General features: G+C 36.1%; 1 protein-coding gene across 3 annotated transcripts in view; it reads right to left on the bottom strand.

The window, feature by feature from the left end:
* Positions 1-1,070: 1,070 nt before the first annotated feature.
* Positions 1,071-14,961, bottom strand: part of LOC111064045 (early growth response protein 1-like) — a 70,715-nt gene continuing 56,824 nt past the window's right edge. For all 3 annotated transcript variants that reach the window (XM_039427158.1, XM_039427156.1, XM_039427157.1), the window contains exons 2-3: positions 12,484-12,783; positions 1,071-5,208 (exon numbers count right to left, since the gene is read on the bottom strand). In XM_039427158.1, coding sequence (XP_039283092.1) covers positions 3,917-5,208; positions 12,484-12,742 — 1,551 coding nt within the window. In that variant the 5' untranslated portion in view covers positions 12,743-12,783 and the 3' untranslated portion in view covers positions 1,071-3,916. The remainder of the gene's footprint in view (positions 5,209-12,483; positions 12,784-14,961) is intronic.

Raw genomic sequence — 14,961 nt, 5'->3', positions numbered from 1 at the left:
ATTTTGTGATAAAACATTGATTAAAATCAACATTGATAATTATTTGTAGTCAGTAAATTGATAGCATTGCCATTTTGAGAACTTGATAAATTGTACCTTGGAAGTTTTTGAAATAAGAACACAGATTTAAAACATTTTAAAATTTATTTAAAAAAAATTGTCTTTGACGTTCGAGTGTTATTCATATTTTTTTTCTTCAACAATAATAATAATAATACAGCCATATAATAACATCAGTCACAGCTATAAGAGATGAAAATATAAATATTTACAGATATCAACAAGTATTTCAAATATTATATTCTATAATAACTTCAAAGTTTCAACTTGAATACAATGAGAGGATTCAACTCAATAATAGAACACTTTGCTTCCATCAATTAGTACAACCATAAGCTTATAGAATTCAAGGAAAGTTTTAACAAGTAACAAGGATCTAGATTCAACTTAGCAATTGGGACTGGATACCTATCATCAAGCTATAATGTTTCTATGGATATTTCACAATGATTGATTGACAGACGTAAGGTATTTCTGATATAGGATTGCACCGCCCCTTTCAAAAATACATTTCTTAATAGATATATTGATCATAGTTGAATTAAATTTTGATTACCGAACATATTTTCATGCAGAATTTGAATAACTGGATGAGAAATAAAGCTAAGCTCGGTTACAGACATAATTGAGAATTTCCAATAAATTAAAATTTTAAATCAATTAAGTCAATAGAAGACTTTTCTATTTGGAGGAAAATTAGGACCGGTACAATCAACTATGTAATGAAATTTTTAAATCGTTCAAATCTGAGATCACAGAGTTTCCAGTATTGAGCGATAAATGAGCTTGAAAATTATTAATTACAGTATTTATTGATAATTGGAGATGATTCCAAGAGAGGCGATCACCTTTTCTTAAAACGAACACATCAATGCATAGTCTATTAATTAGTAATTTTCACTGACAAGTGTGCGTTTTCCTCGTAATCTATAGGCTATTGAAATGGAAATCGATTTGTTTATTCCGATTATTTAAAAGCAGAGTGAAAGGAAAAGAGTGACTAGCTTTTCATGTTCACCACTCAATTTATCATAGAGCATTCAAATTTTGACCATACTGAGATCATATTATTCATAATATCATGTTTTATCTTTATATATTTCGGGAAATATATTATTTTAGAAGAAATCTGTCACTTTTTATCTACCGCATTCTTTGTGTAAAAATATATTATATAATTATTTTTGAATGAGAACCTCGAGATAATAAGGGAATTGTCAAGTAGAAAAATTCTTCTAGGCCTCTAACGTTTGTAACTATTGTAACTACTTCTTCCTTAAGGCAACATACCCTCAACTTCTATCATGGAATTTGAGCATATTTTTTCCTAAAATATCATACAATTTCACTCTACAAGCAATCTCCGCTTGGAGAGAGACTTTTTAGAATGGTTTGTATATATGTCTTATCATCAGATCAACAAGCCAACACATCTCGAGACCCTGCTTCTTTTCTAGTTTGCCAACATAATTATAGTTACATATTATTCTGCAGCTTAGTTTCGATTTATTGAATGGGAGAGATAACTTGATAGCTGAGTCGAGAAATGTTAAGACTCTTCAAAACTCAAGGCAATTCTTCAGTGACTGTTGAGCGATCGTGGAATTGAGAAATGATTCACAGCATCTATAGCAATTATTTCAATTCTTGAAATTCATTAGTAGAATCTTTATCTCGAAATTTCAATGAACAAGGAAGTTTCAATCTTACCGCTCTATGTCATGGCACATAAAAGTATCCAAGCTAGACAAGGACTAGACAAATAAGATAATCACTCCAATCGTGATAGAGGTAAAAAAGACAAGGAATCCAAATGAAATGCAATCAATTTTGCATAGAAGCTATACCTAGCGGGACTCGCAAAATGCATAAAATGTATGTCATACAATATCGTTATACCAGTGGAGATCAATATTTTTTAAAATTATACATCGACTGATACATTTCAAGGTGGATGTATCAATATTTATGATAATTTACACATATACAATAGAACAGGAGTAGAAAAAATACATTCATTAAATCTGTTCATTTGTTATCGTCATTAGTTATGAATAAATTGATTATAACATTTACAGTCAATAACTATTTTTTCTGGTTAATTTTATAGTTTTGTTCCAAGGAAGAAAATTTCCTAACATTCTCTTGCTTCATCGTTCACCTACTAAGGCATTCATTGGTACAAACGGTATCTCCGACAATATCTGCCTCTCATATGATTCATTAAACAGCAATTATTGATCATCAAAGGTAAAATTTTACTGATTTCCAGAAGGCTGGAAATTATAATTTCAATGCTTGAATTAGAACTTCAAGAAGAGCCCTTAAGAGGCGATCTTTATGCTACTCATTATCAATCTTGAAATATTATAATATGCAATTGTAATTTTAATTGCAAATTTGTCAATTTAATGCGACTTTCTTGATAACACTAGAACAAACAATAAATGTATTTTGCTTATTGCGAAATTCATGGAATAGCTGAGATTCAATCAATTTTGGAACAGCAATAGATTATGCTAACATTTCACATTCAATACAAACACCAATCCATTAAGTGATTCTTATTTTAAGAACATTGAACATTTAGACAGATTACATCAATTCATCGGATGAGAATAAACATCAATCTATTTTACATACATCATGCACATATTTCTATTCTTAGAATAGTCAAATTCGATCTTAAATGTTAAATATTTTAACGTATGGAGGTTTGCAAATTCAGTTTCCACTCCGAATTAGCACTTACAAACGAAAGAACATTGTAAGTTCGATATTTTCTCTGGCAATGTGACAAGTAGAATTCGAATTTTAGAATCCAGTAACATTTGAATTATTAAAGAGACAAAACTATTGAACCAATCATTTGGATCAAAACTGTAATGCAAACACCTATGAAGGCTGATTATCAACTATTTTATTTCGAGGTATTTATCCAGGTTATGCCAAAGTCTTCTTCATTCTCCAAGATCATAGTTAAGCTGACTTGAAATTTGAATTGCACGGTTTCTGGCTGATTCTTGGTAACATCGATAAATTTATCTGGTTCAACAATCGATAGTGTCCGCACATACTAGCCTTTCTGGTATTAGACACTTAAAAAATTCCGACATTTTAACAAACAATAAATATCTCAAATTGTAAGATTAAATCCTATTCACGATAATAAATATAAATATCATTAATTATAGCAATAATATCATCATTGATATTATTAGTTTTAGTATAAAAATAACTTGAAAGTCTGCTTTCAAAAAGTAGCTACATATAATCAACTATGTTACGGAATGTACTTTATAGTTGACAGTATTGACAACTTTATAGAGTAAATAACACCACTTGTTCTTTCTCATTAATTATCCTTAATTATGTTACTAAATCTCACTTAACAATTAATTAAAGCCATGTTCTTTTAAATTTTAGTTTCATCGATTGATTATTATCTTAGAACTAATAATTAAGATCTGTTGTTACAATGAATGAATGAGTGTGTGTGGTTTGTGTACGTGGTTGTATTTTTGTTTTGTTGAGATATTCTCCCACATTTTTTTCATTTTCAATATAAAAATTAAATTAACAGAATTCAGCCGAAGCAACTTATAATATAAGTTAAAAAGTCTGACCGGCAGAATTGATAGTAAGAGTAAGAAAGATAGACGACCGGTTACATAATCACAGTACAACATCAACAAGGAGAACGTCCTTCACATGAGTGACATCACAGGGAGGTGATGTCGGGGTCATCGACGTGCTCGTCGTCATGGAAGTCGTGCAGGACAGGGCTGAGGGGGGTTGGAGGGGGGAATGGGGAGTGGGTGATGGAGGTGCAGCTACTGGAGAGGGGGCTGTCGGGTCACAACGATGACGGGTCGTCATGCTGCATCTGATGATGGTGCTGCTGCTGCTGCTGATGGTGCATTTGTTGTTGCTGCTGTTGATGGTGGTGCTGCTGCTGTTGTTGCTGTTGTTGCTGTTGCTGCTGCTGCTGGTTCATCATAGCGGCCATTTTGCTTTCCTTCTTGCTCCTCTGCTTGAGATGTACTTTGGCATGCCTCTTCTTCTCGTCGCTGCGGGCGAACTTCCTGCCGCACACGTCGCACGAGAACGGCTTTTCGCCGGTGTGTGTGCGAATGTGCGTCGTCAGGTGATCCGACCTGGAGAACGATCGCATACAAATGCGACACTGGAACGGCTTTTGACCAGTGTGTATCCTGATGTGTCGCGTCAACTCGTCTGACCTCGAGAACCTTCGGTCGCAGTTCTCAACTGGACAGGCATAGGGTCGCTCGTGCACTGGTGTTTTGCTGGGGCGATTCGGGTACTTCCGAGGTTTGACTGGCACCAGCTTTAAGGGAACTGGTGACTGTTGGTAGACTTGGGAAAGTATTTCATGTCCCTTGCTGGTGGAGGGGTTGTACTCTGCCAGTTGGACAGCATAGGCTTGGGGTTGACTTGATGAGGAATCACCAGTGCTACAGTTGGGGGGCTGGGCAAAGGTGGGTGGCTCTTGCTTGGGAACGAGTCCAGAAGGGCCAGGTACGACGCCGTAGTCGACGGAAGGGGAGTCCATCCAGGCATACTTGGTGCTGGCCGGTGAGGTCTGCATGAGTTGCCGCTGATAGAGGTCCTGGTCGGTGGCGGCGCAACTCGTATAGCCGGGCTGCGGCTTGAGGGGGTTGCACTCGATGCTCAGGCCCATCAGCTCCACCTGCTGCTGCTGCTGCTGCTGCTGCTGCTGCTGATGCGACCTGTCGTCGTAGTGGGGACTGGCAGCTGCCGCCACATACTGTTGTTGGTGGTGATGTTGCTGCTGCTGTTGTTGTTGTTGCTGTTGCTGTTGCTGGGGCGTGAGCAGGCCGAAAATGGGAGGGAAGAGGTTCTTGTCGGGACTGGGCAGCTGCAGCCAGGTGGGTGAGGAGGGTGGCAGGTGCGACACATTGGCGCCAGCCGAGGTGGTGAAGACGCCGCGGTAGCTGATCTTGGATCCGGCGGTGGGCGCCGGGAACATGGCCAGCTCGGCTGCCTCCTCGTCCGGATCGCCGCCTCCACCTCCTCCGCCGCCCCCACTCGGGCTCAGTTCCGTCTTTAGTCGAGGACACAATTCTTCTCGCTCCGGATCTTCTTCCGATTCTGGCGCCAAGCTCCCTGCACAACATACAAACACACCAATCCACTCAAAAACACTATCATAATAAAATCATTCAGAAACTATTGTTGCTACATTTCATTGAGAATTTATAATCAGAAGGATCAGTTGAATGGTGTCCCATTTAAACATAAAACATGGGTGATAAGGAGATGGAATATAATATAAATATATTAGCTGTTCGATAAACTGCCAAAACAAGAAATAAATAGTATAGAGAGTACAATGTAGATCACAGAAATTCCTCAGAGGATCAATTTGTCTTCCAAATTTTTAATGACTTGTGATATTTCCTTGCAGTTTTTCATGGGGATACACTATTTCACTGATAATTATTCCATAGTTTCCACTGATCATGATTCTACTGTTATCATTCTAAGTTTCATTATTCATAATATTGTATGTGCAGAACGATTTTTGAGTCTTATGGGAAACTTCAAAAATGGAAACTCCAATTCCACATAAAAATGAACCCTCTATCACAATAGATGAAGAGAGGAAGTGAGTACTGGAGGTGGAGCAAACTGCCGCCATGGCCTCATCACCATGACCTTGTCATTTTTGAAACACGTGTCTGAATATAGAATTGATATCACGAGATTCTAAAGAAATTCCTCAGAAAGAGCATAATGGTCCCTTTCTTCATGATCATAATGATTGAAATGCTCCATTTATCAAAATAATGTAAAATACATTAAGGACGCAGCTTTATTATTCTCAGGAATATTTCTTCCTGAGACACTGATTGGATTATAATTCAAAACAGCAGGAAGTGTTGAAAAGTAACAAAACTTCATAGTTTGTTTTCAGAAAGTATTTTACGAAGCTCTTTACTGTACATTGATGTAACTACAACTGTACCTCGTACAAGGTCGCAACATATAGAATCCATTATTAATAAGTTATACAATATCGTAATAAGTTGCTGCATGTTCTATTTTGAAAAACAAATTCCACAACGGTTCAAGGTAGACCTATGCTTTGTAAATTTTATACTCATTGAAGATTGATAAAATATTGAATCGCGACCTTCTATTCTGCTATTGGATATTAGATGCCTGGATATTGCTGGATATTCTCTAGTACACCAGTAGCTTCTTAATCAACACCAATCATTTTTCATATGCCGGAACTTGTTTGTCATTTCCAATCACTGACATCAAACGTGAATGAAGGTCGAAAATGAACAGTTGCCACAATTAATAAACGTCATGTGAGAGTTGTAATTTCAATGAAAAATTTTTCAATATTATCAACACTGGTTATAGATGTCTATGAAAAATTATATTAGTCAAGTTGGTTATTAGCAATGAATTTCACAAACACGTCTGAGTTTATTACTAATAGAATTTATGTCCGAGTTCCCATTGTATGTTTTGAAGCTATGATTATAGAGAAATAATACCGGCAAGTATTATTTTTCCTACATTACTTGTCACTGCTATGATGTTTTTACATGAATTTTTCCATTGAAGGCTCTTGATATTTCATATATCCATCAAACCATCTCATAAAATGAAGGAATGAACTTCTTTCTCCCCAATGTTGTCTCTCCAGCAATTGAGTTTGTTTGTAATCACACTTATAATATGAGATACCTTTTATGAACAAAAAAATAAGTGAAGGATTTATTGTAACACTGATTTCATTCAACAATGATTTATGTTGTTCTAACTAGTCAGTAACTTTTTTATGAATAATATTGAGCTTATCATAGAAATTGATTTTAGATAAGTCTCTAACAAATATTTCCATCTTCCGTATGTATGTGACAGGAAGTAATGAAGCACGTTTCATTCTCTTGTGTCCGTAATGCAATTGACAATTTCAAGATGGAGGTATGGTTGAAGTAAGGGTGAAAAAATGCTGAAATTGATAGATAATAGAGAATGGGAGAGGACCGAAAACTGGGAGAGAATCGAAGTAGCCTGAAAGGAGGTGACGAGATTGTGAGGAAAAGGTGAGAAGAAATAAAACGAAACTCGAGAATCCAAACAAGCTGAACCAAGCCAATTAATGTAAAGTATATGGTAACGTATTGATTGTTAGAGATGGAAACATTCACTGTTAAACTCTTTTCTGATCCTGTTTCAGATGTCAATTATTTTTCTCATTTACATAGTTTCTTCATTTAGCTGTTTCACAGCGTATTATCCTCCCTCATTCATTTGTATACATTTACAACTTGATTCGATGAAACATGAAAAAGTCAAATGAGAGAATGGAGATCTGGTGACATTTTTTCTAGAAGCATTCGGATTGTCAGTCTCTTCAGATTTAACGAATGATCAAGAATATCAGGATAGATTTTCATGATAAGAATAGGGAGGTGAACAGTTTTATAAACACCTTGTATTAAAAGAAAGAATTGAAATAATGCAATGGAAACTGATATCATATAAATAACATGGAATGATACACTTTTTCACGATACTTTTCATGCACCGTCGTTGTTAGGTTATATTTTTATAATATGCTCGATTATAACAATTTTTCCACACATTTTCAACTCCTTGACACAATTTTTAGAATTAGCGCAGATTTAATAAAGCTTTATAACTTTTTCACATTTAATGGTATCACTGTGCTTCAAGTTAAATGATCTTCATAAGAAATTCTCTATTATACAATTTAAAAAATCAACTTCATTCCAACACGATAGAATTAGTTTTCTCACTTTCATTCTTATTTGAACTAGCAAGTTAAGGCTATCAATTCGGTTCTAGATCTATGAGTAAAGTGAGCAGAGTTTGTGACCAAGTATCCTCATTTTCATTCCATCAAGAATCTTTCCTGATGATACAGTGAATTCGGAATTCACCATAATAGCTTACTTAATCACAACATACATGTACAATAATAATATACTCTTAGATCACTTAAGGGGGTCAATTCAACTTTGGATAACAGTCAGCCCTCAACTGAAACATTGGTTCACAGAAACTAACAGGTGTTTGAGGGAAGAGGAAAATTGCAAGATTTGTTTTACTTGGGTTATAACATCTTTATAAGGATTACAGTGAATCAAAAACATTTAAACACTTTATAATCTATGCACACGTTTTAATAATAATCAAACCGAACATTTCCATGAAGTTCTATTACATTTCCTGATATCCTCGTTGCCGTTGACCATAGGGTTTTGTATTTGGATGGTAGAATGAGATTAGATATTCGGGCGAAGTTTTTTAACTATGTTTGAATGAGTATTGAAGTGAAGAATGTGGATAGGCTGTTTTGAACAGAATTTGGAATTTTTGTCTGCAAACATCCGAACTGAAAGCGAAGAGCTCGTTGTCAGCCGAAGACTTGAAATGCGCTAACCTCAAAATAGCACTGACCAGCCTACCGGGGGGCTTGACGCTCAATGGGAAAATCGCTCAGAGAGCTTCCCCCGGCTTCCGCTAGGCGGCAACACTGACAGGGGCGATCACCCCGTCCAATCAACAATAATGGTGCGCACTTTCACTCTCAACGAAAGCGTTCCATGTTTCGTCAAAAGAAAACTCAATTAATTGAGAAGGAATGGTTTTCTATCAGTTACAGAAATGTTAGTTTCAATAAAATAGATTTTTAATGAATGAATTAGTTTCCAAGTGAGGTTATGCTTGCTGAGTGAAAAACCTGCGCATTGATTTTTAAAATGGAGGGCTTCTGATGATAATTCATTTGTTTTTATGTATTTTTTCCGAATTTAACGATATAGCAGTTCGAAAATGTTCACTTTCTTGTTAAAGGCTACTTGTATTAGAATAAAAATTGAGAAATTGAAGTACGAAATTAAAAAGGGTACTTTTTATTTTTCAATTTCTATTCGAGTCGGATAATTATTTATCTATTATGAACTGATTTCTGTGCAATTGGGTGGCAACTGTACTAGAATATTATTACTTAATTCAATTTGAAAAGGCACCTATTCTTTAATCAGAATCAGCTAGGTCTCGATAGAAAGCTTGGTAGCAGTGAATGAACTATCATCAAACAATGTTAAGCTAGTTTTTTCGTAATAAACTATTAATGTAAGATTCCAAACCGGGATTATCTGTTAGGTTATAAATTTAAGTTGCACTACAGTATATGCAGCACAATTTTTTCAATCAGACTATTCAAATTCCACCACGGAGATTTCAATGGAAGAATTAGGTTTTAGTATAGGGAGAAAGGTAAAAGCCTAATAATAGTTCTTCTCAAACAATGTTGAGTGTTTGAATAGGAACATTTTCAACAGATTCTGCAAGACATTCTAGAATTCATTATAAGGTGTTTAGTATAAGTGATTATATTAATCTTTGATAAAAGAAGTAAAGAGAAAAAACTGTTTTCATTTTTCAGCATATCAACAATAAATAACTAGTGAAATATTATTATTTATTAGATCCGGGGATAGTTATGCAACCCGGAGTACTAGATCAGAAAGCCTGAAGCTAGGCGTGGAAACACAGAGCTACTATAATGTAGGGTAACAATAGGCAACCCCGCATTACATCTTGAAATAAATTATTTTAATTTCTCAATTTGATTATAACTCCTAAAGAAGAATTAATGTATATTGAATAGTTATGCTCACGAACCAGTTTTAAGATTCACATTTGTTTAAAGGAGGAAAACCATTTTTATAATTTTTTGTCCAGATAATCAACAATGTCCATAATGTCGGTGGTTGTACTATCAGCTTTTTGTTCCCCATTTCCTGAAATTATGAGATAGAGAACTTCCTCATCAGTGACTTCCACTATTTGACTGAGCACTATTCATAATGGAGTTTCTCTCTAATGAACAATGACTCAGTTGATCAACTTAGCTGATTTTATCATTGAGAGAAATGGAATATTGACTTTTTGGGAGCAGATTGATAATTGTAAGTTTAAATTAAGTATTTTAAAAAAGAGGAAAATTGATACATAGACTTCATCATTTCAATTCTCAAATGACTATATTTTTAAAATGAAAGCATTATCAACTCAGAATCCGTAAATAAAGTGTATTATTTTTTCTTATGAACATATCTATGGAAGGGAATTGAAGGAGATGAACACAATGTTACTGTGAATTGAATCCATGAATTATTTAATTATTGACTTTTTAAAGTTAATCAATCGAAGTTGTTTTTTCTAGGAAGGAAATCCACATGGGCTCTGGTTGTTATAGTTTGTCTTATTGAAGGAATGATAGAAAGATTGGCCCACAGTATCAAGCTACTTCAAACTTATTTATATGAGAGATACATCCAGATTCATTTTCTAGTCTCTTATGGAATCTTTTCACGGAAATTTAAGTTTGAAATTTATTAGATTATCATATCATTTGGTGTTCGAAAATAATTTTCAACTGTGTAATATGAGGAAGTATTGCTTGAGTGATATTTGAATTCTAAAAGTCACAATTCAATAAAATTCATGTTGGTTGTAAGGAATATTAATATAATTAGTTTTGGTCATCATCATTATCACACTATCTCAATTCTGATACTTACATTGATCTATGACATTTGCAACTAATTCAATGAATCACATAGGTGGAGCGATGCGAGCTCATCACATTCCATTCGGAGCATCAGGTTGATGAGGCCTATTAGAGAAGATGAAATCGATGACAACTGAAAGTGAAGAGGGAGAGGGTAGGTTATGTGTGGGGTGGCTGTCTGACCTTGACCCTTCGACCCTGTAAAGGGGTGGGGACTTTCTGTTTCTCCTCTCCTCTCCCCACCACACCCCACAACTGTTGCGGGGATGTGGCCCATGAATGGTGTGAAGGGAGGGCGAAAAGTTCATTCATGAAACTGTAGGAGTGACCTGTAACCTTTACTATTGTGACAGAATTTCATTTAACAGATGCGTGGTTGATTGTTGCTTTTTTGCTAGCACATGGAGTTCGATCATCCGTAAAATTTTTCAAAGTAAAAGTGAGCGAATTTAGTTTTCCCACTTTATTGGAGAAACTTGAGGTAGAGCTTTGTTCAATTCAAAGCTCCTTCTCGCGAATTCAACATAATTTTCATATATACCGTAATTAAAAAACGTTCAAATCATACTTGGATATCTAGCTCCGACTTTACAACATTGTTCTTGGAACAGTCTGGAATTCATATTTGTTGGATATGGAGATATAGAGAGCTACCGTTATTTAATCATAGAAGTATCTAATTATTAAATCGAAGTTCAATTCAAACTTCTACAATCCATTCAGAGAATCGATTTTTGTCGTAACATATGTTGAGTTGATCAAACTATAATAATAGTTCCAATATTATTGTCGCAGTCGAAGTTAAAAACTCACATTTCCGCAATATTTCATCAAATTAGGCAAACCGATGTTGAACTGTACAAGCGAATTTGTTTTTTTTTTTAATTTCACATCCGTATTCCAAATAAAAAAATATGAGATAGGAGATCGATTTAACGAGATATTAAGTTGCGGATGCAAGAGATATAAGACGGGATATCGATATCACTAATATGATGTTATCACGAGGCACGCGCTCTGTGTTAAAGGGTCACGGTACTAGATAGTGTTAGTGTGGGGTAGTGTGGAGGGGGAAAGGGTGTGAGTTCATTCATGAAGGGATCGAAGTCGGAGCATGCGCGTGAGCGTGACCCGATTTATGAATGAGAGGGCATACGACGCGACTTTCATTGATGTTTCAAACACAGACAGCCTACTGCAAGCACATATCTTCAATGGGTGAAAGCGAGACGAATTACTGAAAAAATGTGGAAATGATGATGTGAACTTGGGGGCTGACTGATAAGATCAGTATCAATAATGAACAAGGGAATAAGCAGAAGCGGTATGGAATTGTATGGATGGAAGTATTTTGTCACACCATAGAGTTATTTGTGGTTGAAATGCTGATGATTGCTGAGAATACCTCATATCATCTGAATTGATATCAGTTTTATTCTAAACCATTTCTTTTAAATCAGTTATCGTTTTGACAAGAGCAACACTTTTGCCATACTACGGAACAAACTCTTTAATCCCATCTAGAATGAAAGAACTGCGGTTCTTCGAATAATTCTTATGTAATGGTTGCAACAGAAAATAATGATAAACTTGTATTCAATACTTTGTAGAGCATTTCAACAAGTTTTCATCGAAGTAGAAACGTGCTCATTCAGTTTGCAAGTAATCACAGGATAGTGAAGTTGGGAGTGTAGGGGTAAAGTGTTGGATACATTAGAAACATGAATGATGTGATTCATTGCTGACTTCCCCACTGCCAGGTCAGAACAAAAACATAGATTAGATGAAAGTAGATTAGATGAGTGGCTCACCAGTAGTGATGGGAGGCGGTTCGACAACAGTGGACGGTCCGAAGAAGGAGGGCACGTCACTGGAAGTGGTGACGGGGGTGTTGAGATCGCCGGGGGCGGCGGCCCCCTGAGATGCGTCCGGAGGCGGCGACGGACAGGAGGCGTCGAAGGAAAGGACGTTGAAGTGGACGGAGGCGGCCGGATCGGCCAACAGGAAGGCGGCGGCTGCGGAGCTGTGACCAACGTGCGGGCTGAGCGTATCCAACGCGTCCATCGTCATGGTCGTCGCTGTGGGGGCCGGGGGCGGCAACTGCTCTGCTCCTGCAGGGGGCGACCACACACAAGATTCAGTCACCGAGTTAGCGACCTCGTTGTCGGATGCGTCTGACTCCGGCTCCGTTTCGCGTAACACTGACCGCCGCGGCCGCACCGAACCGACAACTCTCAATGCAACATAACTACTCAATGAACGGCCCAGCCAGCCAATCAGCGCGCGTCTCTGACGTCACGTGGCCCACTGCGCACCTTTGCCGCGCATCGATCGCCACCCCGGAAACGCTAAACTCACTCCCGCCCAACCCGCCCATCCTCCCGCCTTCAGCGCGCAAAATACAACAAACACTACCCACCAACAAACCCTGATAACAAACCATCCCTTATCTTATCCTAAGAGTCTTGACTGAAATTCATTCATATACATGTAAACTGTATTCATGGCCAAAAGTGATGCTGGGAATCAAGGATGAGTAGGACATAACGATATTGAATAATTGAACTAGTTCAGTCTTTGGAAATGATCCTCTTTCTGTCTCTGAGAAAAATATTATCTCTTGAAAATAAACCTCCAGCAATCGGATTGGAAAAGAAATGAGTTTGTCCATCAAGTTTGCTTCATCGATTCATTTTTATTGATCGTCAAAATTTCATTCTTATAGAGAACAATTGACTGTATTGCAACAAGATAGAGGATAAAGTATCTATCAACTTGGCATAGAAATTGTAAATATTATTTTTTCTAAAAACAAGAATAGAGTTTGTTTTGATTTAACATTGAACTCGTGCTTTGACGAAGTTCTTGAAATAGCATTACTGCGCAATAATCAAAATGTGAAATCATTCCATTCAAAAACTAGACCTATCTATAGAGAATGAAGTTGAGAGCATTTTTGTACAAGTATTAGTTAGTAAGTAGACGGACATTGATATCACGATGTCCAAGTAGGCCTACTTCGAAGTAGCAGTGATAAGACAGCTGAGTTGTCCAGTAATGACTGAACATTTTAAAATGTTATTTTTGATTTATCTGTCAACGTCCCTCGACTGTCAAAAAATGTATCTGCAATTTAAAATAGGCCTACACTCTCTAGGGTGAGAACAGTACGGTCAGGTCGATATTTATGATGAATCGATTGTTAGGACTATGGGACTATAGCTACAGTTACTATATCACAGTTTCTATATAGTTACTGTAAATGTAGCCTACTCGGAAGGTAAAGTGAAATAGCTTGTAAGCATTTCCCATAAAACAGTACTTCGAAAGTAGAGCGTGGTTACAAGTTCTCCAATGTTAGGACAACTAAATTTCTTTTAATAGAATTACATTGTTGATTATTCCAATTAGTATTAAAGTCGCTCTCTTCCAAACTGTGAAGAGCATTCCAGATTTTGAACAAGGGGAAGTTGAGATCATTATAAGTTGTATTGATTTCTATCGATATGATAATCAATAGGAAGTAAAAAATAAGAAACGCTAATCCGAGGATAACGAAAGACATGAATTGCTGACGACTTAAGTTTATGAATTATACTCTTTATTATAAAATAAGATTTTCAGCATAGGTCTTATTCCAAGAAATATGACTTTCAAAGGTCAATGGTTCATAGAGGAACTCTAGTGCAAATGTTAAGAAGATTACAACGGCTGAAAATCCTCCACATTTTTTATGCAGAAGGTATGATGCTTTGTTTTCAAGATAGGCTAGTCTGATTAACATTTTGTAGGATAAATTTCTAGAAGGAAATCTGAATCTATGACTATTTTCGAGGTACGTTTGGACTCACTTGCCCTCAATTTAGAAAGTAATATGAGTGTAGTGTACCTTCTACGTAGAGGAATATGGATAATTGGAACTTTGGAATTATGAATATCTCATTTATATGATGGACATTGATAATTGGAAAATTCTCATTTCTATTTGGATGAGATTAGGCTTATTGGTAATAATATAGACTGAAATAATGTGAAAGATTATTAGAATTCAATATTTTCATAGGATATTCCAAATATCAGGTACAATGTCTTTTTAGATAACATCGATTCTCCTACATTGAATGATCGTCATGTTCGACTTTTAGCATGGATAGAGGTATCATTTAGAACACTTGTGAATATAATTCATATCGATTGTACTTCTTGATAGTTATTCAACCTAATTGTGTTGTGTAATTCTTTTCCACTATTGATTTCAAAAAACTGTGGAGTATAAAAGTTCTTACTTT

Source organism: Nilaparvata lugens, chromosome 4, assembly GCF_014356525.2.
Source record: "Nilaparvata lugens isolate BPH chromosome 4, ASM1435652v1, whole genome shotgun sequence".
NCBI lineage: Eukaryota > Metazoa > Arthropoda > Insecta > Hemiptera > Delphacidae > Nilaparvata > Nilaparvata lugens.
The sequence above is the reverse complement of the archived record's forward strand: the minus strand, read 5'-3'. Positions and strand labels throughout refer to the sequence as shown.